Source organism: Eptesicus fuscus, chromosome 8, assembly GCF_027574615.1.
Source record: "Eptesicus fuscus isolate TK198812 chromosome 8, DD_ASM_mEF_20220401, whole genome shotgun sequence".
Classification (NCBI taxonomy): Eukaryota; Metazoa; Chordata; class Mammalia; order Chiroptera; family Vespertilionidae; genus Eptesicus; species Eptesicus fuscus.
This window is the reverse complement of record NC_072480.1, coordinates 21,453,698-21,474,435: the sequence shown is the minus strand read 5'-3', so window position 1 is coordinate 21,474,435 and position 20,738 is coordinate 21,453,698. Positions and strand designations below refer to the sequence as shown.

General features: G+C 38.6%; 1 protein-coding gene across 1 annotated transcript in view; it reads right to left on the bottom strand.

Annotated features, from left to right (window-relative positions):
• Positions 1–20,738, bottom strand: part of VWA8 (von Willebrand factor A domain containing 8) — a 402,578-nt gene that overhangs the window by 225,994 nt on the left and 155,846 nt on the right. The window contains exons 18-20 of the mRNA XM_054719826.1: positions 15,795–15,901; positions 10,370–10,476; positions 2,362–2,433 (exon numbers count right to left, since the gene is read on the bottom strand). Coding sequence (XP_054575801.1) covers positions 2,362–2,433; positions 10,370–10,476; positions 15,795–15,901 — 286 coding nt within the window. The remainder of the gene's footprint in view (positions 1–2,361; positions 2,434–10,369; positions 10,477–15,794; positions 15,902–20,738) is intronic.

The following is a 20,738-nucleotide window of genomic DNA, read 5'->3' as shown; positions in this document are numbered from 1 at the left end:
GAAGGTCAGAAGGTGCATAAAATGTGAGAGGTACTGAAATACCACTGATAAAGAAAGAAGATAATTTTTTTCAAAGCTGTTGATGAAGGACCTGAGTTACTATGACTGCAAAAGTACATGTTCCAGAAAAAGAAATCTGGAAGGAGAAAAGCAGGAAAAGAGAACACGTAACTCCATACCAATCCTTAGCAAAGCACATCTCTGTGGGGTACTTACTGTGAATTTGCCAACGAGTACTACAGGTAGCTTCATCCTCCCTCATACATACCAAATGGAAGTAGTTAATGGAAGTAGTAATTATTAATAATGTATACATATACCAAATCGCCACATTGTACACTTTAAAAATATTGAAATTTTGTCAATTATACTTCAACAAAGCTGGGGAAAAAGAGTCTATAATCTTTCTGAGATCTTAACACTGACATTAGCTTTTAAAAACAAATTTGAAAGGAACTGAAATTGGCTAAGGTACTCAAAAAGTTCTATTAAGTTTTAACCAGCCACTTTGGTCCAATTTTCACTCCCTGACCTGGTATATGTAAGCATGCACAAAGTTAGACCTCATTTAACTAGCTAAATACTAATTAGCACTTAATTATTACTAGAAATTTAAAAATAATTAGTATTGCATTATTCTTTTCTAGTGATAATGCTGCCAGTCTCTGATCCTCTCGGTATATTACCATGTCCAGTTGAATGGGCCACTATTAACTATTAAGTAGACACCTCCTAGATTCTATCTAATTTTCTTGTTTTCTTCATTAAACTGTTGCAAATTTACAAAATAAAAAATTTAGTCAATTTCTCTTAGAATCTCCTGAGTCTTTGGGCTTCAGAAATATCAAAGACTGAATACTGGACTATTAACTAATCATCTTCCTCCTATTGTGATATATAAACTCAACAGGAAAAATGATTTTTCAGTATATAAGAGTAGGTAGAACTTTTCAAATTGTAAAAAAATACCATGAATAATTTATCACTTTCTTTTTAATCATTTAGAAAAAATGAAACAAGAGAATATTAAAGTCCTTTTTAATAGTACAGTGATACACAGATTTACCTCATGTGATCTTTACATTAACCCAATAAAGTGCTACAGGTTAGATGTAAGGAAACCGAGCCTCAGTAAGATGAGCAATGTGCCCAGAGTTACAGCTATCTTTGAAAGAATTGCTATTGGACCTCTAACCAGTTAACTGCCAAGCCTGTGCACTCAACCAGTAAATCACTCAATTGGCCCACTTCTTGTAAACTTTGTAAAAAGAAAAGTCAACACTTTAAAATGATAAGTTTGAGGAACTAAATAAAGACTATGTTTTGTTTTTATAGGTTAAAAAAATAAAGACCAAACTCCTGAAAGCTTGTTATCCTTAAGTTAAAACCAATTTAAACAACCAAAGGTGCTATTTACTGTGAGTCTGACAATTCAATTAAGGAAAATTATCAGAACCCTCCTAAATATAAAATATTCATCCAGTCCCTCCAGAAATACATATTGAATATCTACTATAAAGCAGGTACTGTGCTAGAAACTGAGGATATAGAGATGAGCAAGCGAAGTGTGGTTGCTGCCCTTGAGGAGCATATAGACAAGTTGGAAAGACATCCTTCTACACACAAATACAGTAACATATGACTAGTGTGATGACAGGGAGAGAGAAAGACACAGAGGAGCAGGGGAAACCTAACTCAGCCAGGGACTAGGTAAAACCTCCTTGGAGTTAGGGCAAGGGGTGTGGGAAGGGCTGGGAGTGCTCCATGCAGAGAACAGCATGCATCAAAGACCAGGGTAGAGATAAGAAACTGCAGGAGTCCAGAGTGGCTCTGGCTAACAGAGTGCCAGAAAGGAGGGAGTCAAGCCTTATGAGTAGTAAGGTGGGCAGAGGCTAGATCCTGCAGGACAGTGAAAGCCATACTGAAGACTATACCTAAGGGCAGTGCAGAGCCAATTTAAACAAAAGAGACTAAATCAGATTTTAGTTTTACAAGTATCAATCTGGCTGCAGAGTAGAGAATAGATCAAAGTGGGACTAAGGTCTGGGTGGAACTATATTAGGAAACTATTGCTATAATCCAGGTGCTAGGTGATGGTGAGATGGGCTAGTAGATATTTATGAGGTACTATAGATAGGACTTGGTGGGTGATTAGATGGGGGGTGATTTAAACCCTGAGGTGACTAAAGTTTAGAAGGTAGAAGACCTTCATCGTTTAATTAAACTAGTCATTTAGGTAAGAAAAATAAAAGAATAATTTCTAAAAACTTATTCCAACAAAAACAAGAAGCTTACTTCTTTTATATTGTTACTATCACTTATTCATTAGTACCTTGAGTTCCAGCCATAACCATAACTCACCTGGTTACCAACCAATAACAGATGTTCTCCAAGAAGAAAGTCTTTGAGCATATCTTCCATCACTATCATATGCTGGACAAAAAGAAAACACAAGGTTAATTGTGTTTGCACTATCAAGGTAAAATAAGGAAGTTAACTATAGTGATGTCTTCAATGGAAAGGAAAACATCTATCATAATAGATAATACCTAAACAATTTGATTTTTAAAAAAAAAACAAAAATTAATGCTGTGGTTATGTCAGTTATATAACCAATTAGGTCACTGATATTGAAAACCTGAAAGAGTACACCTGAGCAAAACTAAGCCACTCACCAATATTTCAAATATTTTTTCAGCTATCAAACAATGCAGAGTTGGTTTATAATTTAATATAGTATTTAAATTAATACTTGCATATATATATATATATATATATATATATATATATATATGTGTGTGTGTGTGTGTATATATATATATATACACACACAAAGGCTTTCTAAAATAATTGGGGATTTCCATGGGGATTTTACACTTATTTATTCTTAACCATTACCTTCAAAGGATGTACATAGCTTTAGAATTAAAAATATATCATTTACCTTCCACATTTTTAATGTAAATCATGACACAAAATAATAAAAGAACAAAATTAAAGTGGTTCACAATAGCCACAAAGAAAATCCCATTGCTCTTTTGTATCTTGAAAAATAGGACAACTATTAGTAGGTCACAAAGGCTCGGAAGGTGGGGGTTGAGGGGAGAACTATCCCAGAACAATTAATATCCATATTACCTTCTCCTGGTTTTCTGTATTAAAACAATACTGGTCTCATAAGTACTGAAATTACTGAAGTTCCCTACTTATAAGAAAAGCAGTGTAGAGTTGGTAACTGAAGCCATGAAATTGATGAGAAAGGAACCTGATTGTCTCAGTATTAAAATCTGATTAAGTCTCTCTCTTTTGCTTAAATTGGCTCCTCATTTTGTATTTAATATATGCTGCAGATATTTTTCTAGATTGTCACTTGCTTTTTTTCCTCAAAGCGGTTTATGTATTTTTTGATATTTAGAATATTTTCCTTTTACTTGTCAAATTAAGCAACATTTTCTTTCAGAGTTTCTTTCCTCAAGAGAAAATTGAGAAATTTTTTTCCCTCCTTCAAGAACAGATGAGTATTCCTTAATGTTTATCTTGGAGGTTTTTATTTTAAAATGCTTTCAGATACACCATGGAGCTAGAATTTTAAGAAGGCTTGGAGTAGGGTGATATCAATGGATTGTCCCTTCAGGATCACTTTAAAGAATAAAAAGAGACATTATCAATATTTGTGCTGGGACAACATGCAAACCAAGGTATATGGTTACCTTAGTTCCAAAGGAGCCCTAGAACACTCTTTTAATCTGGTTCTAGTGATAATGTGGTCTGCAGACCTCTTCCTTCTGACTAAGATGATAATTCATACCAACTTCCAGATAACATTAAATTCTCCCAGAAATAAATGGGCTAATCTGCATAAATAGATAGAAAAATTGGAATAAGCACCGGTATAGCCAGGTAAAAAGGCAATGTAAATAATTGAAAAATAACCCAAGCTATATCTGTACTCTACTTTTTCTCATGTCCTTCTACTCACGCTTCATTACATCAAACTAGATTATTCAAATCAAATATTAGCTAAGGCTCAGGTAACTGCCTACATCATTCTTCTCTTAATCTATTGGCCTACTTAGTACCACAGAAAATTGCTTAAATTTCTCCTCTCCAAGTTCTGTCTCTTCAGATTACTTCCTGTCTCTCTAAAGCTCCTGTCCATAGTCTTCTGAATTGGTTCTTCTTGTAGTAATTCCTTAAATTCTCCCTATGTTCCTTCATCTGTTCTCTCTCCATCTTTTTACATGCTTTCTTGGGGTGAGGGGGTCATAGGGTAGGGCACAGCAGATTGTGTCTATTGTAACATGGCACCCACTTGAGGACCAAGGGAGGCCGTGTGCAGAGTTGGGAAGCCCCACTCCAGTAACTGAAGAGCTACTTCAGACCCTACTCTCCTAACTCCTTTCTTATCCATTCCATGGCTTCAGCTACCAACTCTACACTGATCTTCAACAGCAAGACTTTTTTCCTCAACTCCAGCCCTGTACTTCTGAGTAACTCTCGAACTACTATGTTATTTCCCAGTCTCCTCAAACTCATTATATCCAAAACTCGACTCATTACTTTCTTCTCAAAGTCATTCTTTATCCTATATCTTTTATCCTGATTAATATTATCATTTTCTACTACCTGGCTCCTCCCATATCAAGAGTCAATTAAACACCAAGTCTAAGATATTGAGCCACCAAAAAGTCAAGTGTATTTATCCTTTCCTTTTTATCCCCACAGTTTTCATTCAGGTTTTTATGATCTTTTTTTAAATTTAAATTTAAAAAATCTTTATTGTTCAGATTATTACAATTGTTTCTCCTTTTTTCGCCCCATATCTCCCCACCACCCGGTTCCCACCGCCCCCTCTGCCCTTACCTCCCCACTGCTGTCCTTATCCATAGGTGTATGATTTTTGTCCAGTCTCTTCCCGTACCCCCCACACAGACACCCCTATCCCCCTGAGAATTATCAATCCACTCCCATTCTATGCCTCTGATTCTATTATGTTCATCAGTTTATTCTGTTCCTCAGATTTTTAATTCACTTGACTTTTAGATTCACTTGTTGATAGACATGTATTTGTTGTTCATAATTTTTTATCTTTCTTCTTTTTCCTCTTTTTAAAGAATACCTTTCAGCATTTCATATAATACTGGTTTGGTGGTGATGAACTTCTTTAGCTTTTTCTTATCTGTGAAGCTCTTTATCTGACCTTCAATTCTGAATGATAACTTTGCTGGGTAGAGTAGTCTTGGTTGTAGGTTCTTGCTATTCATCACTTTGAATATTTCTTGCCGCTCCCATCTGGCCTGCATAGTTTCTGTTGAGAAATCAGCCGACAATCGTATGGGTGCTCCCTTGTAGGTAACTAACTGTTTTTCTCTTGCTGCTTGTAAGATTCTCTCTGTCTTTTGCCCTTGGCATTTTAATTATAATGTGTCTTGGTGTGGTCCTCTTTGGATTCCTTTTGTTTGGGGTTCTGTGTGCTTCCTGGACTTGTAAGTCTATTTCTTTCATCAGGTGGGGGAAGTTTTCGTTCATTATTTCTTCAAATAGGTTTTCAACGTCTTGCTCTCTCTCTTCTTCTGGCACCCCCATAATTCGAATGTTGGTACGCTTAAAGTTGTCCCAGAGGCTTCTTACACTATCTTCAACTTTCTGAATTCTCTTCTCTTTTTGCTTCTCTGGAGGAGTGTCCTTTGCCTCTTTGTATTCCAAATCTTTGAGTTGATTCTTGCGATCCTCTAGTCTGCTGTTGGGTCTCTGTATACTATTTTTTATTTCAGTCAGTGTATGTTTAATTTCTAGTTGGTCCTTTTTTCATATCCTCGAGGGTCTCATTGAATTTATCAGCCTTTTCCATGAAATTCTTGAAAAACCTTATAACTGTGGTTTTGAACTCTGTCCATTCATTTGTTCTCCTCCATTTCTTTCGTTTGGGATTTGTTTCCTTTCTTCCTCATTTTCGCTGCTTCCCTGAGTTGGTTGGGTAGCTTTGTGTACCAGGTGTCCTACTGGTTCAACGGGTCAGCCTCCCAGTTACCTGAGGTGGACATTCTTGGTACACCCTTTTGTGGACTGTGTGTACAGCCTTGTTGTAGTTAAGTCTTGATTGTTGTTGGTGTCACTGGGAGGAATTGACCTCTAGGCCAATTGGCTGTGAGGACCCGCTGTGTCTATAACGGAAGAATTGCTATGCTGGAGACACGTTTATGGGGCAGGATTGTTCCAATAGGGCTTTGGTGCTCACTGAGTCTGCCTCTTGAATGTGTCCCTTATGAGAGTGGTTGAAATCTGGTGTCATCTCACACCGACCACTAGATACACTAGTGTCTGGATCTCCAATGGGGTGCAGGTCAGCTACTGTCTGAGGCCCCCCAGCAGCAGCTACAGCAAGAACTACTACTTCTCCTCTTTGCTTGGGCAGTTTTGGAGCAGTCTGACTGGAGCTGCAGTTAATTTGGTTAAACTGCCACAGAACAGGCCATTTATATGCAAAAGCCGCTGTGTGGAGCCTGGGCGGGTTTGTAGAATGTGCGGGGCGGGGTCTCAGGGCATCACTAGGCTAGGGCGTGGCAAACGGCGATGGCTGCCATCAGCTGTCTCTGCCTTTCCGTGTTTCCAAGTCCCCACATCCTGCACCGCAGTAAACAATGATTGCTGGGCGCACCTCTGCAAAAAAGTCACTCTCACTTTCTGACCCAATGGCCGAGAGTCCAGCTTCTCCCCGTAGGCGTCTGGGTCCCCCGCGTGTCCCCAGAAACTGATTTCAGAGTGATCGGGAGCTTGTCTCCCTGTGGGTTGAAGAAAAGCCACGCACCCAGTCGCCTGCCACCAGCCCGATTCGCGCGCCTCCATACCTCAGCTTTTCAGCGTTTGTGCTCCTTTCTCTTCTTAGTTGTAAATTAGCCAGCTTTCCCGTGGTTCTGGGTGGTAGACGTTTTGTCTTTTAGTTGTATTTTTGAAATTGTTGTGCGAGGCAGCAGGTTAGTTGTTTAACTTTGACGCCATCTTGGTTCCTCCTGGCCTAGATTTTTATAAGCCAATTTGGCTTCTCTAACTTAAGTCTCTCCGTGAGCCAACATGCTCTCTACAGTACAAGCATACCTCATTTTTTTTTTTTTTTGCATTTCACTTAATCACACTTCACAGATTTTGCATTTTTTTACAAATTGAAGGTAAGACCCTCCATCAGCAAAAGGACTACGACTTGCTTTATTGGTATATACTTTATTGCGGTGGTCTGGAACCAAACCCACAATATCTCTGAGGTATGCCTGTACTGAATGTCACTTCGTTGTTCAAAATCATGTTACTTCTCTCTTCAAAATTCCCTAAAAGACTCCTAATACCTTAGAATCAATTGTCACTCCTTAACTTATTTAGTCTCAGTCTCATCTCCTACCACTCTCCTTCTCCTACATTGTGTTCTTCTAGTCATGGGTACAATTTAAAATAGCTTTTTCTTTATTTTTAAAATTTTCCACCAGACTATGTGCTTCTGGGGGGAGAATCTTTGTCTTTCATCTCACACAAAGTTCTACTGACTCTACCTCCTAAATAGCCCTGCAATGTATCCTTTCTACTCTGTCCCCACTGTCACTGCCTTTGTTTACTAGTAGAGCCTTCATGACTTTCACCTGAACTATTACAACAGCCTCCTAGTCTCTCTCTGCCTTGGTTTCAACTTATAGACAACTTTAAAGAGTGAATGCAAAGCTAGCAAAAGTGGAAATGTGCTTAAAAACTTTCAGTGGCTTCCTCACTTCTGAATAGCAGCCAAATTCCTTAATTAGCAAGGTCCAGAAGATGTGACTCTTTCCTAACTCATCAGCCTCATCTCTTGTCACTCTTCTATTTGCAACCTCAGCTCTGTGCCAATGACAATTAATTATATGTAACTCCCTAAATTGGCTACTCTCTCACATAGCCAAGTCTCTACAAATGCTAGTCTCTCTGCCTAAGAGACTCTCTCAACTTTGCCTGGTTAACTCATTTTTCATGATCATTTCAATCTGGGACCAGCCTCTCATCAATGCTACCATAGTAACCTGCGTGCACTTCCATCATACTGTGAAGTAACTATGTGTACTTATATGTCTTTCTCCCCCCTTGACAGACCCAGCTCTGGAACTGTGTACATGTGTGTGAACACAACTGTGTGCGTGTGTGTGTGTGTGTGTGCGCGCGCGCACGCATACATGTGTGTATTTTCATCTCAGTATTCTAATACCTTATGACAAGGCTTGACATATGGGAGACATTTTTTAACTTTTTCAGATCTGAAGCTCATTACGCTTATTAAAAGGCTATTAAACTCTCCTGTAATTTCTCCTCCTTAATGCTGCAAGTGTAATATTCCTTAATCACAGATTTAGTGAAATAATATTCCTGATTATGAACACTTAAAATCTTATTCATCCTTTCATTAATTAGCTCAACAGATATTCAGCAGTCACTCTATGCCAGGCACTATGTTGTTTTCTAGAAATGTAGAAAAACACATTAAAAAAATCAGTTTCAACATAACGTGGTAAGAGGACCACAGGGCATAGAACAAGAAGATATAGAAGCACCTAAATATTCAAGAAGCACTGAAGACTACTGCTTCAAAGATGGAGTGTGGCATCAAAGGAAACAGTAATGAATGCAACAAAAGCAAATTTAATTAAGACACTGTCCCTGGAATTGGTACAGCTAAACATTTTCATTAATAGCTAATTTGTAATGCTTTACGAAAAGAAGGTATGTTTGGAGCCAGGCTACAGAAAGTCCCTCAGAGCCACTGTGTAAAGTTCACAGCAGCCCTGCGGAGCTCAATGTCTATGTCACAAGCACCATGGCAACAGACACTATGTTCAAAGACACATGGCCTTCCCTGCTACTGAATCTCCTACATTCTTGTATGCTGGCAAGTCTTTTAAACGTTTGCTACCATGGAGTTTTTCAAATTTTCACTTATATCAAAGTTTCCTAATTCTTTTTTCTTTATTCTTTTCTACTACATGGACAGAGTGTGATATCAATACTTCGAAATAGTATATTTTCCTTACAATTATGTTTTTGTCTTTATTGACAGGGAAGATGTTTTCCTTCTCTGTGTCTTATAAGTAACTTTATTTTCTGTTCATTTGTCTAATGCTTATATAAGAACATTAATGCCCCGGAAAAAAGTAAAATCTATACTAGTTAACTGGCTACAGAATGAATAAAAAGCAAACTGGGTTATGCCTTTTGCTATGCTATAGATGATAACTAAAATTTTAACAGATTTCAAGATATTTCATTAATATTTTTATTGAGAAAGAAGAATTTGCCTAGATAACTTCTATGTTGTTAATATAACACAGGGATATAAATTATGACACTCATTGAACAACAAATAGAATTGGAAAGTGGCAGATAAAAGAAATTTTACTTCAATATCCCTAAGTCCTTAATATAGTGAAAACAGTAGGTAGTTTTTCTAACATAATTTGTAAATGAAAGCTATTATTTACATGCAGATTAGTGACCAAATATTACAGAAAAATTTTAGTATGTGTTTTATTATAAAATAAATAACCAATTGACAGAAAATCTGGAAAGGAAAATCTTTTTATATTATGAGTGATTTTCTCTGGAAAAAATCTTATTAAAGTAAACATCTACAATAAAGCATTCTGTGTACACACTTATTTCTCTGTCTTAACAGAAGGACCATAATTATAGGTTTGCAAGTGGAAACTGTCTACTGTCTTTCTTTAAAAAAAAAAAAAAAAGAAGGAAAAGTAAAGGCTGAAAAAATACTAAAATTTTTCCAAAAAAGGAAAGGAATGTGAAGGAAAGAATTGGACAGCTTCAGCCAGGTGGCTCAGTTGGTTAGAGTGTTGTGTACACCAAAAAGGTAGCAGGTTCTAGTCTGGTCATGGCACATACCTAGGTTGTGGGTTTGAACCCTGATCGGAGACCATACAGGAGGCAACTGATCAATGTTTCACTCTCACCTCAATGTTTCTCTCTTTCTCTCTCCCTAAAAATTAATAAAACACATCCTCAGCTGAGGATAAGAAAACAAAAAAGAATGCATATGGCACATCCTTCTTTAAACTAAAGTTATTTAAACAATAGGAAAGCAAAATTAGAGGATATTAGTTCTATTTTGTTTTTAATTTAATAATATATTCATTTTATTTATCTGAATTTATTATACTCTACTCATAGCAACAGCTCTTCCAACATTATAATGCATTAATGGAAGATATTTTTCAACACTTCACTTTGCATCATCTGAATTGAATTTAACAAATTATAAAAATAATTAAACATTTTCAGTTGAATCAGAATGAAGTACTACAATGTAAGTGGTGATTTATCCATGAATGCAAAGCAGGGATTTTACCTGAATGTTGTCGTAGAACAGAACATCAGGTACTTTCATTTTCTCGTGGGCATTATAGATTGGTGTACTAATAGCGCCAATTCTCAGAGAGCCAGATGTTATTTCACCTAAAAATTTCACACAGGACAGAGAATTACCTGCAGAATTGCCCTCATAGAAGTCAAATTCAGCCCATACAAAATGCAATACAGCGACTTTAATATCCTGTGGATTTGTCAAGGAATTTTAATTTAACATATAAAAGAAATAAGCTTTAAGGTGGTAATAAAAACCTTGAAGGTGTTTTACTCACTGGAGAGTTTTTAGCTTTACATAAAAAGCTTAAAGCTCTACAAAAAGCTTTCAATGATCCAAAATGTAATCCTATATAATAAAAGGGTAATATACAAATTGACCCTAACCGGGGACTGACCAGGAACAACCAGTCACTATGACATGCACTGATCACCAGGGGGCAGACACTCAACGCAGGAGCTGCCCCCTGGTGGTCAGTGCGCTCCCACAGGGGGAGCTCCGCTCAGCCACAAGCCAGGGTGAGGGCTGCGGGTGCAGCGGCGGTGGTGGGAGCCTCTCCCATCTCCTAGGCAGCTCTAAGGATGTCCAACTGATGGCGTAGGCCCACTCTTGGGGAGAGGGCCTAAGCTGGCAGGTGGATATCCCCTGAGGGGTCCCAACCTACGTCCTCTCGGGCTGAGGGACCCCCCTGAGTGCACGAATTTTCGTGCATCGGGCCTCTAGTAAAATATAATTAAAACAATGTATATAGCAAACAGCATATAGATAAAATTGAGAGGAGAAAACAAAACCCAGAACTCAGTCAAGTAACCTTAATAAGCTTGTTCAGTCAAGGACTATCACACATATATAAGCCAAATGCACATTCAAAAGCTCTGAAGTACTTGAATATAATTTTTTCAGAACCCACTCATTCAAAACCCCACATGAGAATCCCTTAGATAGCTAGTCAAAAATACAAATGAACCAATCCATGCCAGGCCTCCCAAATTACATTTTCAGAGATGATCCAGGAGATCTGTATTTTCAAATAAGCACCCCAGGTGCTACATAATTATTTTGTGATAATTATTATTGCAACTAGAGGCCCGTTGCATGAAATTCGTGCACGGAGAGGGGGGTGGCCCTCAGCCCAGCCTGCACCCTCTCCAATCTGGGACCCCTCGAGGGATGTCCGACTGCCCGTTTAGGCCCGATCCCATTCCTCGCACAATCCAGGACTGCTGGCTCCCAACTGCTCGCCTGCCTGCCTTCCTGATTGCCCCTAACCGCTTCTGCCTGCCAGCCTAATCACACCCTAACCACTCCGCTGCCAGCCTGATTGATGCCTAACTGCTCCCCTGCCAGCCTGTTTGCCCCCAACTTCCCTCCTCTGCCAGCCTGGTCACCCCTAACTGCCCTCTCCTGCAGGGTTGATCGCCTCCAACTTCCTTCCCTTGCAGGCCTGGGTCCCTCTCAACTGCCCTCCCTTGCAGGCCTGGTGCCTCCCAACTGCCCTCCCCTGCTGGCCATCTTGTGGTGGCCATCTTGTGTCCACATGGGGGCAGGATCTTTAACCACATGGGGAAATCCATATTGTGTGTTGGAGTGATGGTCAATCTGCATATTACTCTTTTATTAGATAGGATAGAGGCCTGGTGCAGGGGTGGGGGCCAGCTGGTTTGCCCTGAAGGGTGTCCCAGATCAGGATGGGGGTTCCCTTGGGGCGTGGGGTGGCCTGAGCAAGGGGCCTGTGGTGGTTTACAGGCCAGCCACTCCCCCTGGTGACCCAAGAGGAGGCCCTGGTATCTGGAATTTACTTACCTTCTACAATTGAAACTTTGTAGCCTGGAGCGGAGCCAAGCCTCCTGCTTGCTCCGTGGCCAGCAGCCATTTCTGTTGGGGTTAATTCACCTTCTATAATTGAAACTTTGTAGCCTTAAGCAGAGGCCTGAGCCTGGCCAGGGTGTGCGGAAAGCTTTGCTTTCTCCGTTGCCGAGGGCAACCCTGGCCTGCTCTCTCCAGCTCCGTGGCTGCCGCCATTTCTGTTAAGATTTGTTTACCTTCTATAATTGAAACTTTGTAGCTTGAGTGGAGGCTTAGGCCTAGCAAGGGCAGGCGGAAAGCTTGGCTTCCTCCATTGCCTGGGAAACCTTGCTCTCTGTGGCTGTAGCCCTCTTGGTTGGGTTTATTTGCATACTCGTCCTTATTGGCTGGTGGGCGTGGCTGGTGGGCATGGCTTAGGTGTAGCGAAGGTGCGGTCAATTTGCATATTACCCTTTTATTAGGTAGGATGTCTCTTATAGTTGGTCTAGAATAGAATCCTAGCTCCTTGAAGCCAGGAAACTAAATAGTAAGTTTCTTGAAGTCTTTCATGTATATTCCCTACAGTAACCAGACATATATGTTCACTGTCTAATGTATGCCAAGGTCAATAATAATAAACTGCCCAGCTGGTGTTGCTCAGTGGTTGAACATTGACCTATGAACTAGGAGGTCACAGTTCGATTCTGTTCAGGGCACATGCCTGTGTTGCAGGCTGGATCCCCAGTGTGGGGTGTGCAGGAGGAAGCCAATCAATGATTCTCTCTCATCACTGATGTTTCTATCTCTCTCTCCTCTCCTCTCTGAAATCAATAAAACTACATTTTATAAAAGATTAAAACATAATAATAACACTAATGGCAGTAGTTGTAGTAATTCTGATGATCACAATAATAGAAGCTATCATTCATTGAGAACCGTCTATGTGCCAGATCCCAAACTAGGAGCTTCAGCTTATTGTTTTCTCATATAATTTCATTTTATTTTCCTAATAATGAGACAAGAATTATGAAGAAGCTAAGAAAAACATTCTTAAGTAATTTACTTAAAATCTCCCAGCTAGAATGGATACAGCTAAAAATAGAACTAATATTCTTTCTGCCATGTGGGGTATGTTCAATCCTTTGACTCCAAATAATATTCCATCCTATGGAAATACCCTAGCAAGCAGGTAGACAATAATAATGCCTAAAATAACTGACCCATCTTTTCCCTCCCTACTTTTAATATGAAAGTTTCTATTTGTGTACTAAAGCATTTTAAAAGACAAGGTGAAAAAGCAACATTTGCGTCTATGGAGCACTGTGAACAATTTTAAGCTAAAAATAATTAAACTGTCACCCTGCTTAACCACTGCTGAGTGCTACACACTTGCCACAGCACAGTAGACCTCGTCTTTCAGTAGATCCTTACCATTTTCCTTTTAGCTACAAGTTCCATAGAGGAAAGAACTGTAAGCTGTCACTGAGGATTTTTTTTTTTTTTTTTTACTACCATCAGGTCTCTGAAATAGATCAAATATAAAACTGTAAAATGAAAGACCAGGACTGTGGCAGTGAATTTACTATATACTTGTATGTTGAGATGACACACATAATTTCAGATTCAAACAATATCTGATATCATCTATGGTTTAGTTTATGGATATATTTACTTAGTACATTTAGGGCATTAGTACAATTTAATTCAATGAGCCCATATTTATTGTTAAAATTTCAAGATAGAAAAGGGAAAGAATGGTGATACTATAGTTCCCTGGGAGAAATCTGGCTAACGATCTAAGAAATCTCAGAGGATGGCATTATTATGATAAATTTATCAAATCCTCAGACTGGTAGGCTCAAAACCTGATTTTGTCCTCACAACAGAGGACAAATCTAACTCTCAGGAGATTATTAAAGACATAAATTCTGATCTATAAGTAATTTTTTATATATAAAACCAGAATTGCAAAGTATTACACTGTAATGAAAACTGCAACTTTCATATGGACTATATGACATACTGGTTGTCCTATCAGCATATTATCTAGAACAGACGTCCTCAAACTACGGCCCGCGGGCCACATGCGGGTGTTTTTGCCGTTTTGTTTTTTTACTTCAAAATAAGATATGTGCAGTGTGCATAGGAATTTGTTCATAGTTTTTTTTAAACTATAGTCCGGCCCTCCAATGGTCTGAGGGACAGTGAACTGGCCCCCTGTTTAAAAAGTTCGAGGACCCCTGATCTAGAGGAAGACCTGGATAAAAAAAGCTAAATCCGCATCAGAATGTTGCTTTGTGAGCATGGTCCCTAAACAAAGAAAGTGAATTAGCCCAGGTGGCATGGCTCAGTGGTTGACCATCGACCTATGCACCAGGAGATCAAGGTTCAATTCCTAGTCAGGGCACATGCCAGGGTTGCAGGCTGAATCCCCAGTAGGGGGCGTGCAGGAGGCAGCTGATCAATGATTTTCTCTCATCATTGATGTTTTCTCTTTCTCCCTCTTCCTTCCTTACTGAAATCAATAAAATTATATTTTTTAAAAAGGAAAGTGAATTAAATGAATTTTCCAAAAGAACGAACATTAAAGATGAATGGAATCAGAGCAATCAAAAGTCTCTTGACTTAGGTCCCTTATCCTCTACACAAAGCTTAGATGGGGACTGCTAACACTACCCTGTTACCAAAACTAAACAATCTATAGTCTGAATGATGCAGTTTTTCATTATATATGTTAAAAAATTCAATCAAATAACATTATGAGTCTAAAATGTCAGAAAGTTATACTGTCTCTGAACTGGCTCTGTGTATCTACACTCAAATCCATCAGTATGCAGTTTATCATTTTACTTTTGAAAAAGGAATCTTATTTTCTTAGTATCAAAGTCAGTGTATCCCTAACAATTAAAAACACCTACTTCAAAGAAAACCACAATAGTTCCCTTTGGAGAATGGTCACACATTGGATGTTTTGATAAAACAGGTCATATTAATACCTCAAAAATCATAGAACCTTTCATTGTGCTCTAACTGAAGAATGAGGAACTTTCATAGGAAGAGCTAAATCTCCCCCCAATTCAAAATGATACGTATGGCTCTCCAGGAGAAAAGTACCATGAAAGACAATATGTGGACATGGGAGATTAGGAACGTATGGAATAGTGCTCTGAATATTATTTTAGTCTATCTCAACCTAGAACAGCTTCCCATAAGACACATCTGGTCCTCAAAATGTAAATGTTATGCAAGGAAAACAAAATTTTTGATGCTATGGTGAAATACAGTTGGAAAAAAGATTAAACAAAATCACATAAGTTAATATACACCAGAAATTCTGAGAGCCTTTAACATGTTCACTTCAACTGTGACTCCTGGAGGAGTGGGAGAGGGCATGGGGGGAGGGCCTGTATCTGACAGGGAAATAAAGGAAGTATTCTAAGAGTTACCTTTTAAGTGGGTTTCAACCTAAATTTAAAAAAAAAAAACTTTTTTAAAGATTCATTTCTTCAACCCTAAATAAAACAAAATAAGTGAAAAACAAAACCATTTTTTTAAAATTTAAAGTTGATAACAGAAAACGTTCAATAGTTATTTCACTTAAAAGGGAAAGAAACCAAATACTTACATTTGTAATCCTCCAGTTCTGGTTCTAGATTATCATCAGTACTTATTTCTATTGAAGCATCTGCCAGATTTTTTTCTAATGCTGACCTTGCAAGGCTTGGTAAAAACCTGTGGTGTAGTGGGTGAGGGGGGAAGATTAATGATAAAGTCAAAGCTTTCTGTGATCACTAAATATCATTTGACATGTGTACACACACACACACACACACACACACACACACACACTAATTACAACCAATTAAGGAAGTTCAATCTGGATCTGTGAAATACAAATAGTAAATAAATTACATGTACATGTGACAATGAAGTATATGTTTACTGAATCTCCTTTTAATAAGTAAAACTCATTTGCAATTAGTAGTCTTCATTTATATACAACATTTTGCAGGACAAGACTCAGATAATTTGCTTTTGAAAATGGATTTAGTATACTTCATAAATCTTGTTTATCATTGAGCTGGGTTATCAAATTTTCTTAAATAGATAAAACAATAATGCAATAATGTACTTTAACCTGCTCCAAGTTGGCAATCACAAATTCAAATTAGTGGAGGTGAATTAATGAGGTTTCTTTTACTTTCTAACACAAATTATTGAATAAGTTTAATATTATCTAACTTGGTTCTTCCTTCCATTTAAAAAATGTACCTGCTTATCTATTCTATATGTATTTTTGTCCAAACAACACTCTGCATTTATCAGTCATATGAGCATTAGAGTATATTTTAAAAATAAATATTGCTATTATTATTATTTACTCCCAGCAAAAGAATTGGAAAGTGTCTAGTTTAGGTAGGTCTTGATTATAAGAAAAACTAAAGGAAGATTCAACCATATTCTGAGAAACCCAGAAACAGAAGTAGTTGCCCTAAGCTAACTCAAATAACTGTGTCTTTGTCACAGGTATGGAATAGGACCTTTAGATTAAGGAATAAAAGAGGATTTCTCAGGATGGTAGCATGAGAAGCTAGAACAAGGATAGGGGATACTTCCAAATTACTAGCCCTGAGGGGAGAAGTATTAGTAGTAAGAGTGAGAGAAAAAGACTGAGGGGCTCTGTGAATGTCAGGCAGCCTTTTTACACATTACTTACACATTAATTAATTAATTAATTTATTTATTTATTAATTTATTTACAACTGTGATTTTAAATATTAAATATATAAACAGTACCGGAATATTTAAGGTAACTTAGGGTGCCCTGGCTGGGTAGCTCAGTTGGTTGGAGTGTTGTCCCATATACCAAAAGGTTGCGGGTTAGATTCCTAGTCAAGGCTCATACCAAGGTTGCAGGTTCGATCCCTGATTGGGATGTGTTCAGGAGCCAACTGATAAATGTTTTTCTCTCTTCTACATGCCTCCTTATAGATACATATAAGTATATCTCTGAGGTAATGTCAAAAAATAGAATTGTCAGATATGGTATTAATATATTTAGGCATAAAGATACTGTATGATCAACTCCAAAAGTTTACTTCCTGCTGATGGGCACTTGGGCTGTTTCCAAATCTTAGCTATTGTGAATTGTGCTGCTATGAGCACAGGGGTGCATATATCCTTTCTGATTGGTGTTTCTAGTTTCTCGGAATATATTCCTAGAAGTGGGATCACTGGGTCAAATGGGAGTTCCATTTTTAGTTTTCTGAGGAAACTCCATACTGTTCTCCACAGTGGCTGCACCAGTCTGCATTCCCACCAGCAGTGTACCAGGGTTCCTTTTTCTCTGCATCCTCGCCAGCACTTGTTGTTTGTTGATTTGTTGATGATAGCCATTCTGACAGGTGTGAGATGGTTTTGATTTGCATCTCTCAGATGATTACTGACTTTGAGCATGTTTTCATATGTCTCTTGGCCTTCCTTATGTCCTCTTTCAAAAAGTATCTATTTAGGTCCATTGGCCACTTTTTGATTGGGTTGTTTATCTTCCTTTTGTTAAGTTGTATGAGTTCCCTGTATATGTTGGAGATTAAACCCTTATCAGAGATAGCATTGGCAAATATGTTCTCCCAGGCAGTGGGCTTTCTTGTTTGTTGATGGTTTCTTTTGCTGTGCAGAAGCTTTTTATTTTGATGTAGTCCCATTTGTTTATGTTCTCTTTAGTTCCCATTGCCCTAGGAGCTGTATCAGTGAAGATAATGCTTCGGCATATGTCTGAGATTTTGCTGCCTGTGGATTCCTCTAAGATTTTTATGGTTTCCTTTCTTATGTTTAAGTCCTTTATCCATTTTGAATTTATTTTTGTGTATGGTGTAAGTTGGTGGTCTAGTTTCATTTTTTTGCATGTATCTGACCAAATTTCCCAGCACCATTTATTGAAGAGACTGTCTCGACTCCATTGTATGCTCTTGCCTCCTTTATCAAATATTAATTGAGCATAGTGGTTTGGGTTGATTTCTGGGTTCTCCAATCTATCCCATTGGTTTATATGTCTGTTCTTGTGCCAGTACCAGGAAATTTTGAGAACAGTGGCTTTGTAATACAGCTTGAGTGGATTAAAAAACTGTGGTACATCTACACAATGGAATACTACGCTGTTGTAAAAAGGAAGGAACTCCTACCATTTGCAACAGCATGGATGGACCTGGAGAACATTATGCTAAGTGAAATAAATCAGTTGGAGAAAGATACATATCACATGACCTCACTCATTTGTGGAATATAATGAACAACATAAACTGATGAACAAAAACAGATCCAGAGACAGAGAATCATCCATCAGACCATCAAACCTCAGAGGGAAGGCAGGGGAGGGTGGGGGTAAGGGGGAGAGATCAACCAAAGGACTTGTATGCATGCATATGAGCATAACCAATGGACACAGAAACTAGGGGGGTGAGGGCACGAGTGGGGGTGGGGTGGGGGCGATGGGGGGATAAGGACATATATGTAATACCTTAATCAATAAAAAAAATAAACAACAAAAAAAGTTTACTTCCTTCCACTCATGAAAAAAAATTAATTTTTACAGGTAAAAAATGTATAAAATGATAGCTATCATCTTAATTTCATTTACTTGATCAATAATGAAGTTTAGCATCTTTTCTGTATCTTTAAAATATTTCATACTTAAAAACTTGAAAAACTAAAAAATGCTTACTTTCCATACTCATAAATATTTCACTGAATTAAACAGCTCATTTTTCCAATGTTATTAACTGACCACAATAAAGCTCTATTTTGTTACCATTCCATGACTCTTTGCAAATAAGTCAAATAACTATCTTGTGTATGCATCACCTTTTGACTTTTGGAAGGCTAAAAAGTCAAGTTTTCTCTATTTGCTTATTTCTACCTCTACTGGATCCATTTCCATTCTTTTTGTGGTTACCTAAAATTTATATGTGCATACTTGATCAATTCACATTACTTGATTTTATTTTTATTTGCTTTTTAATAAAGGAGACTGAAAGTTGATTTAACTACCAGGATGTATATCAAGGTCCACAAAATGTGATTATTTCATTCTAATATATCCAAAGTATTATTTCATCTTAGGCTTCAAAAATGGTTTACATTGCTTAGCACTGACTATTTCTATTAACAAAGTGTGACTAAGAAAATACTGGGTAGGTAATGAATCTATCTATTTCTCTGTCTATATTTTCTTCAGTTGATAACCCTGAAAAATAAGCACTTAAAGCATTTTTTTCTAATTTTCCTTTGAAAGTCTAATGTTCTTTTAATTTAAAGATAATTTATTATTTCTCATAATTATTAGTTATTCAAAGAATTACTGTAAAGACACTGGAGAGGAGCCTCATTTTAGCTGGCTATACTATGAGAGATCAAATTCAAGTCACAACACAAGGAGCTTACCTTACCTACAAGTAAAATTGTCCACTAAACTGAAGACTTATAAAGGGCAATTATGGAGTTTCCTAAATTAAAAATAGATTTTCTTTTAAGTCCTTTTATATATCAAGGAATGAATGAACAACAGTCATTACCACCAGATCATATGAAATGAGTCTAAAAGAAACCTCTGGGTCTACTGAATATTGTTCTTAATCTTTCTTATTATTCTTTTAAAATTGTTTCATGCCAAGTGTAATTCTGTAAGAAAACTCTATAAGCCAATGATTTATAATCACTTCCAAATATATATGAAAAGTATTAGTGAAGACTGAAAAGATATTTGTTTTGTTAAATTTGGGCAATAGGAAGTGCTATAAAGCGTGGAAAGTTCCAATGCAAATTTGGAAGGCATCCTATATAATAAAGAGGGAATATGCTAATTGACCATCACTCCATCACAAAAAATGGCTGCACCAACAGCTGAGGCCAAGTTCCCATAAGGAGCCTTAATGAGCAATCAGCAGGGACCTGAGGCTACGCCCTCCCCCGCCCCCATGGGGCTTGACAGGGGACCTCAGGCCATGTCCCTCGCCCCAGCACCAGGCCAGGGGACCTGCGGCTGCACCCTCCGCCTGATTGGGCTTGACAGGGGACCTCAGGCCATGCCCCCCACCCCAGCACCGGGCCAGGGGACCCGAGGCTGTGTTCCCCTGCCTGGCTGGGCTTGACAGGGGACCTCAGGCCATGCCCTCCACCAGCAGGGCTTGACGGGGGACGTCAAGGTGCACCCCCAGTGCTGGGTCGGGGAACTCAGGCTGCACCCCTGCCCAGAGAGGCTTGATGGGAGACCTGCGGCTGCGCCCCCTTGCCTGGCGGGGCTTGATGGGGGACCTCAGGCCATGCCCCCGACCCAGCGGAGCCTGATAGGGGATCTCAGTTCCTCCACCTGGCAGGGCTTGACGGAGAACTATGACCCCTGCCCGGCAGGGCTTGACAAGGGTGGGACTGGCCAGGTCTGGACCTAGCCCAGTGTAGGGGGGCCGGCCGGGTCTGGGTCTCACGCGATTTTGAGGTGCATGTGGGTTGGCGGGGACTTGACTCTGGGTCCCGTGGTGAGCCCCAGACTCTGACAGGAGGAAGGTTTTCATAT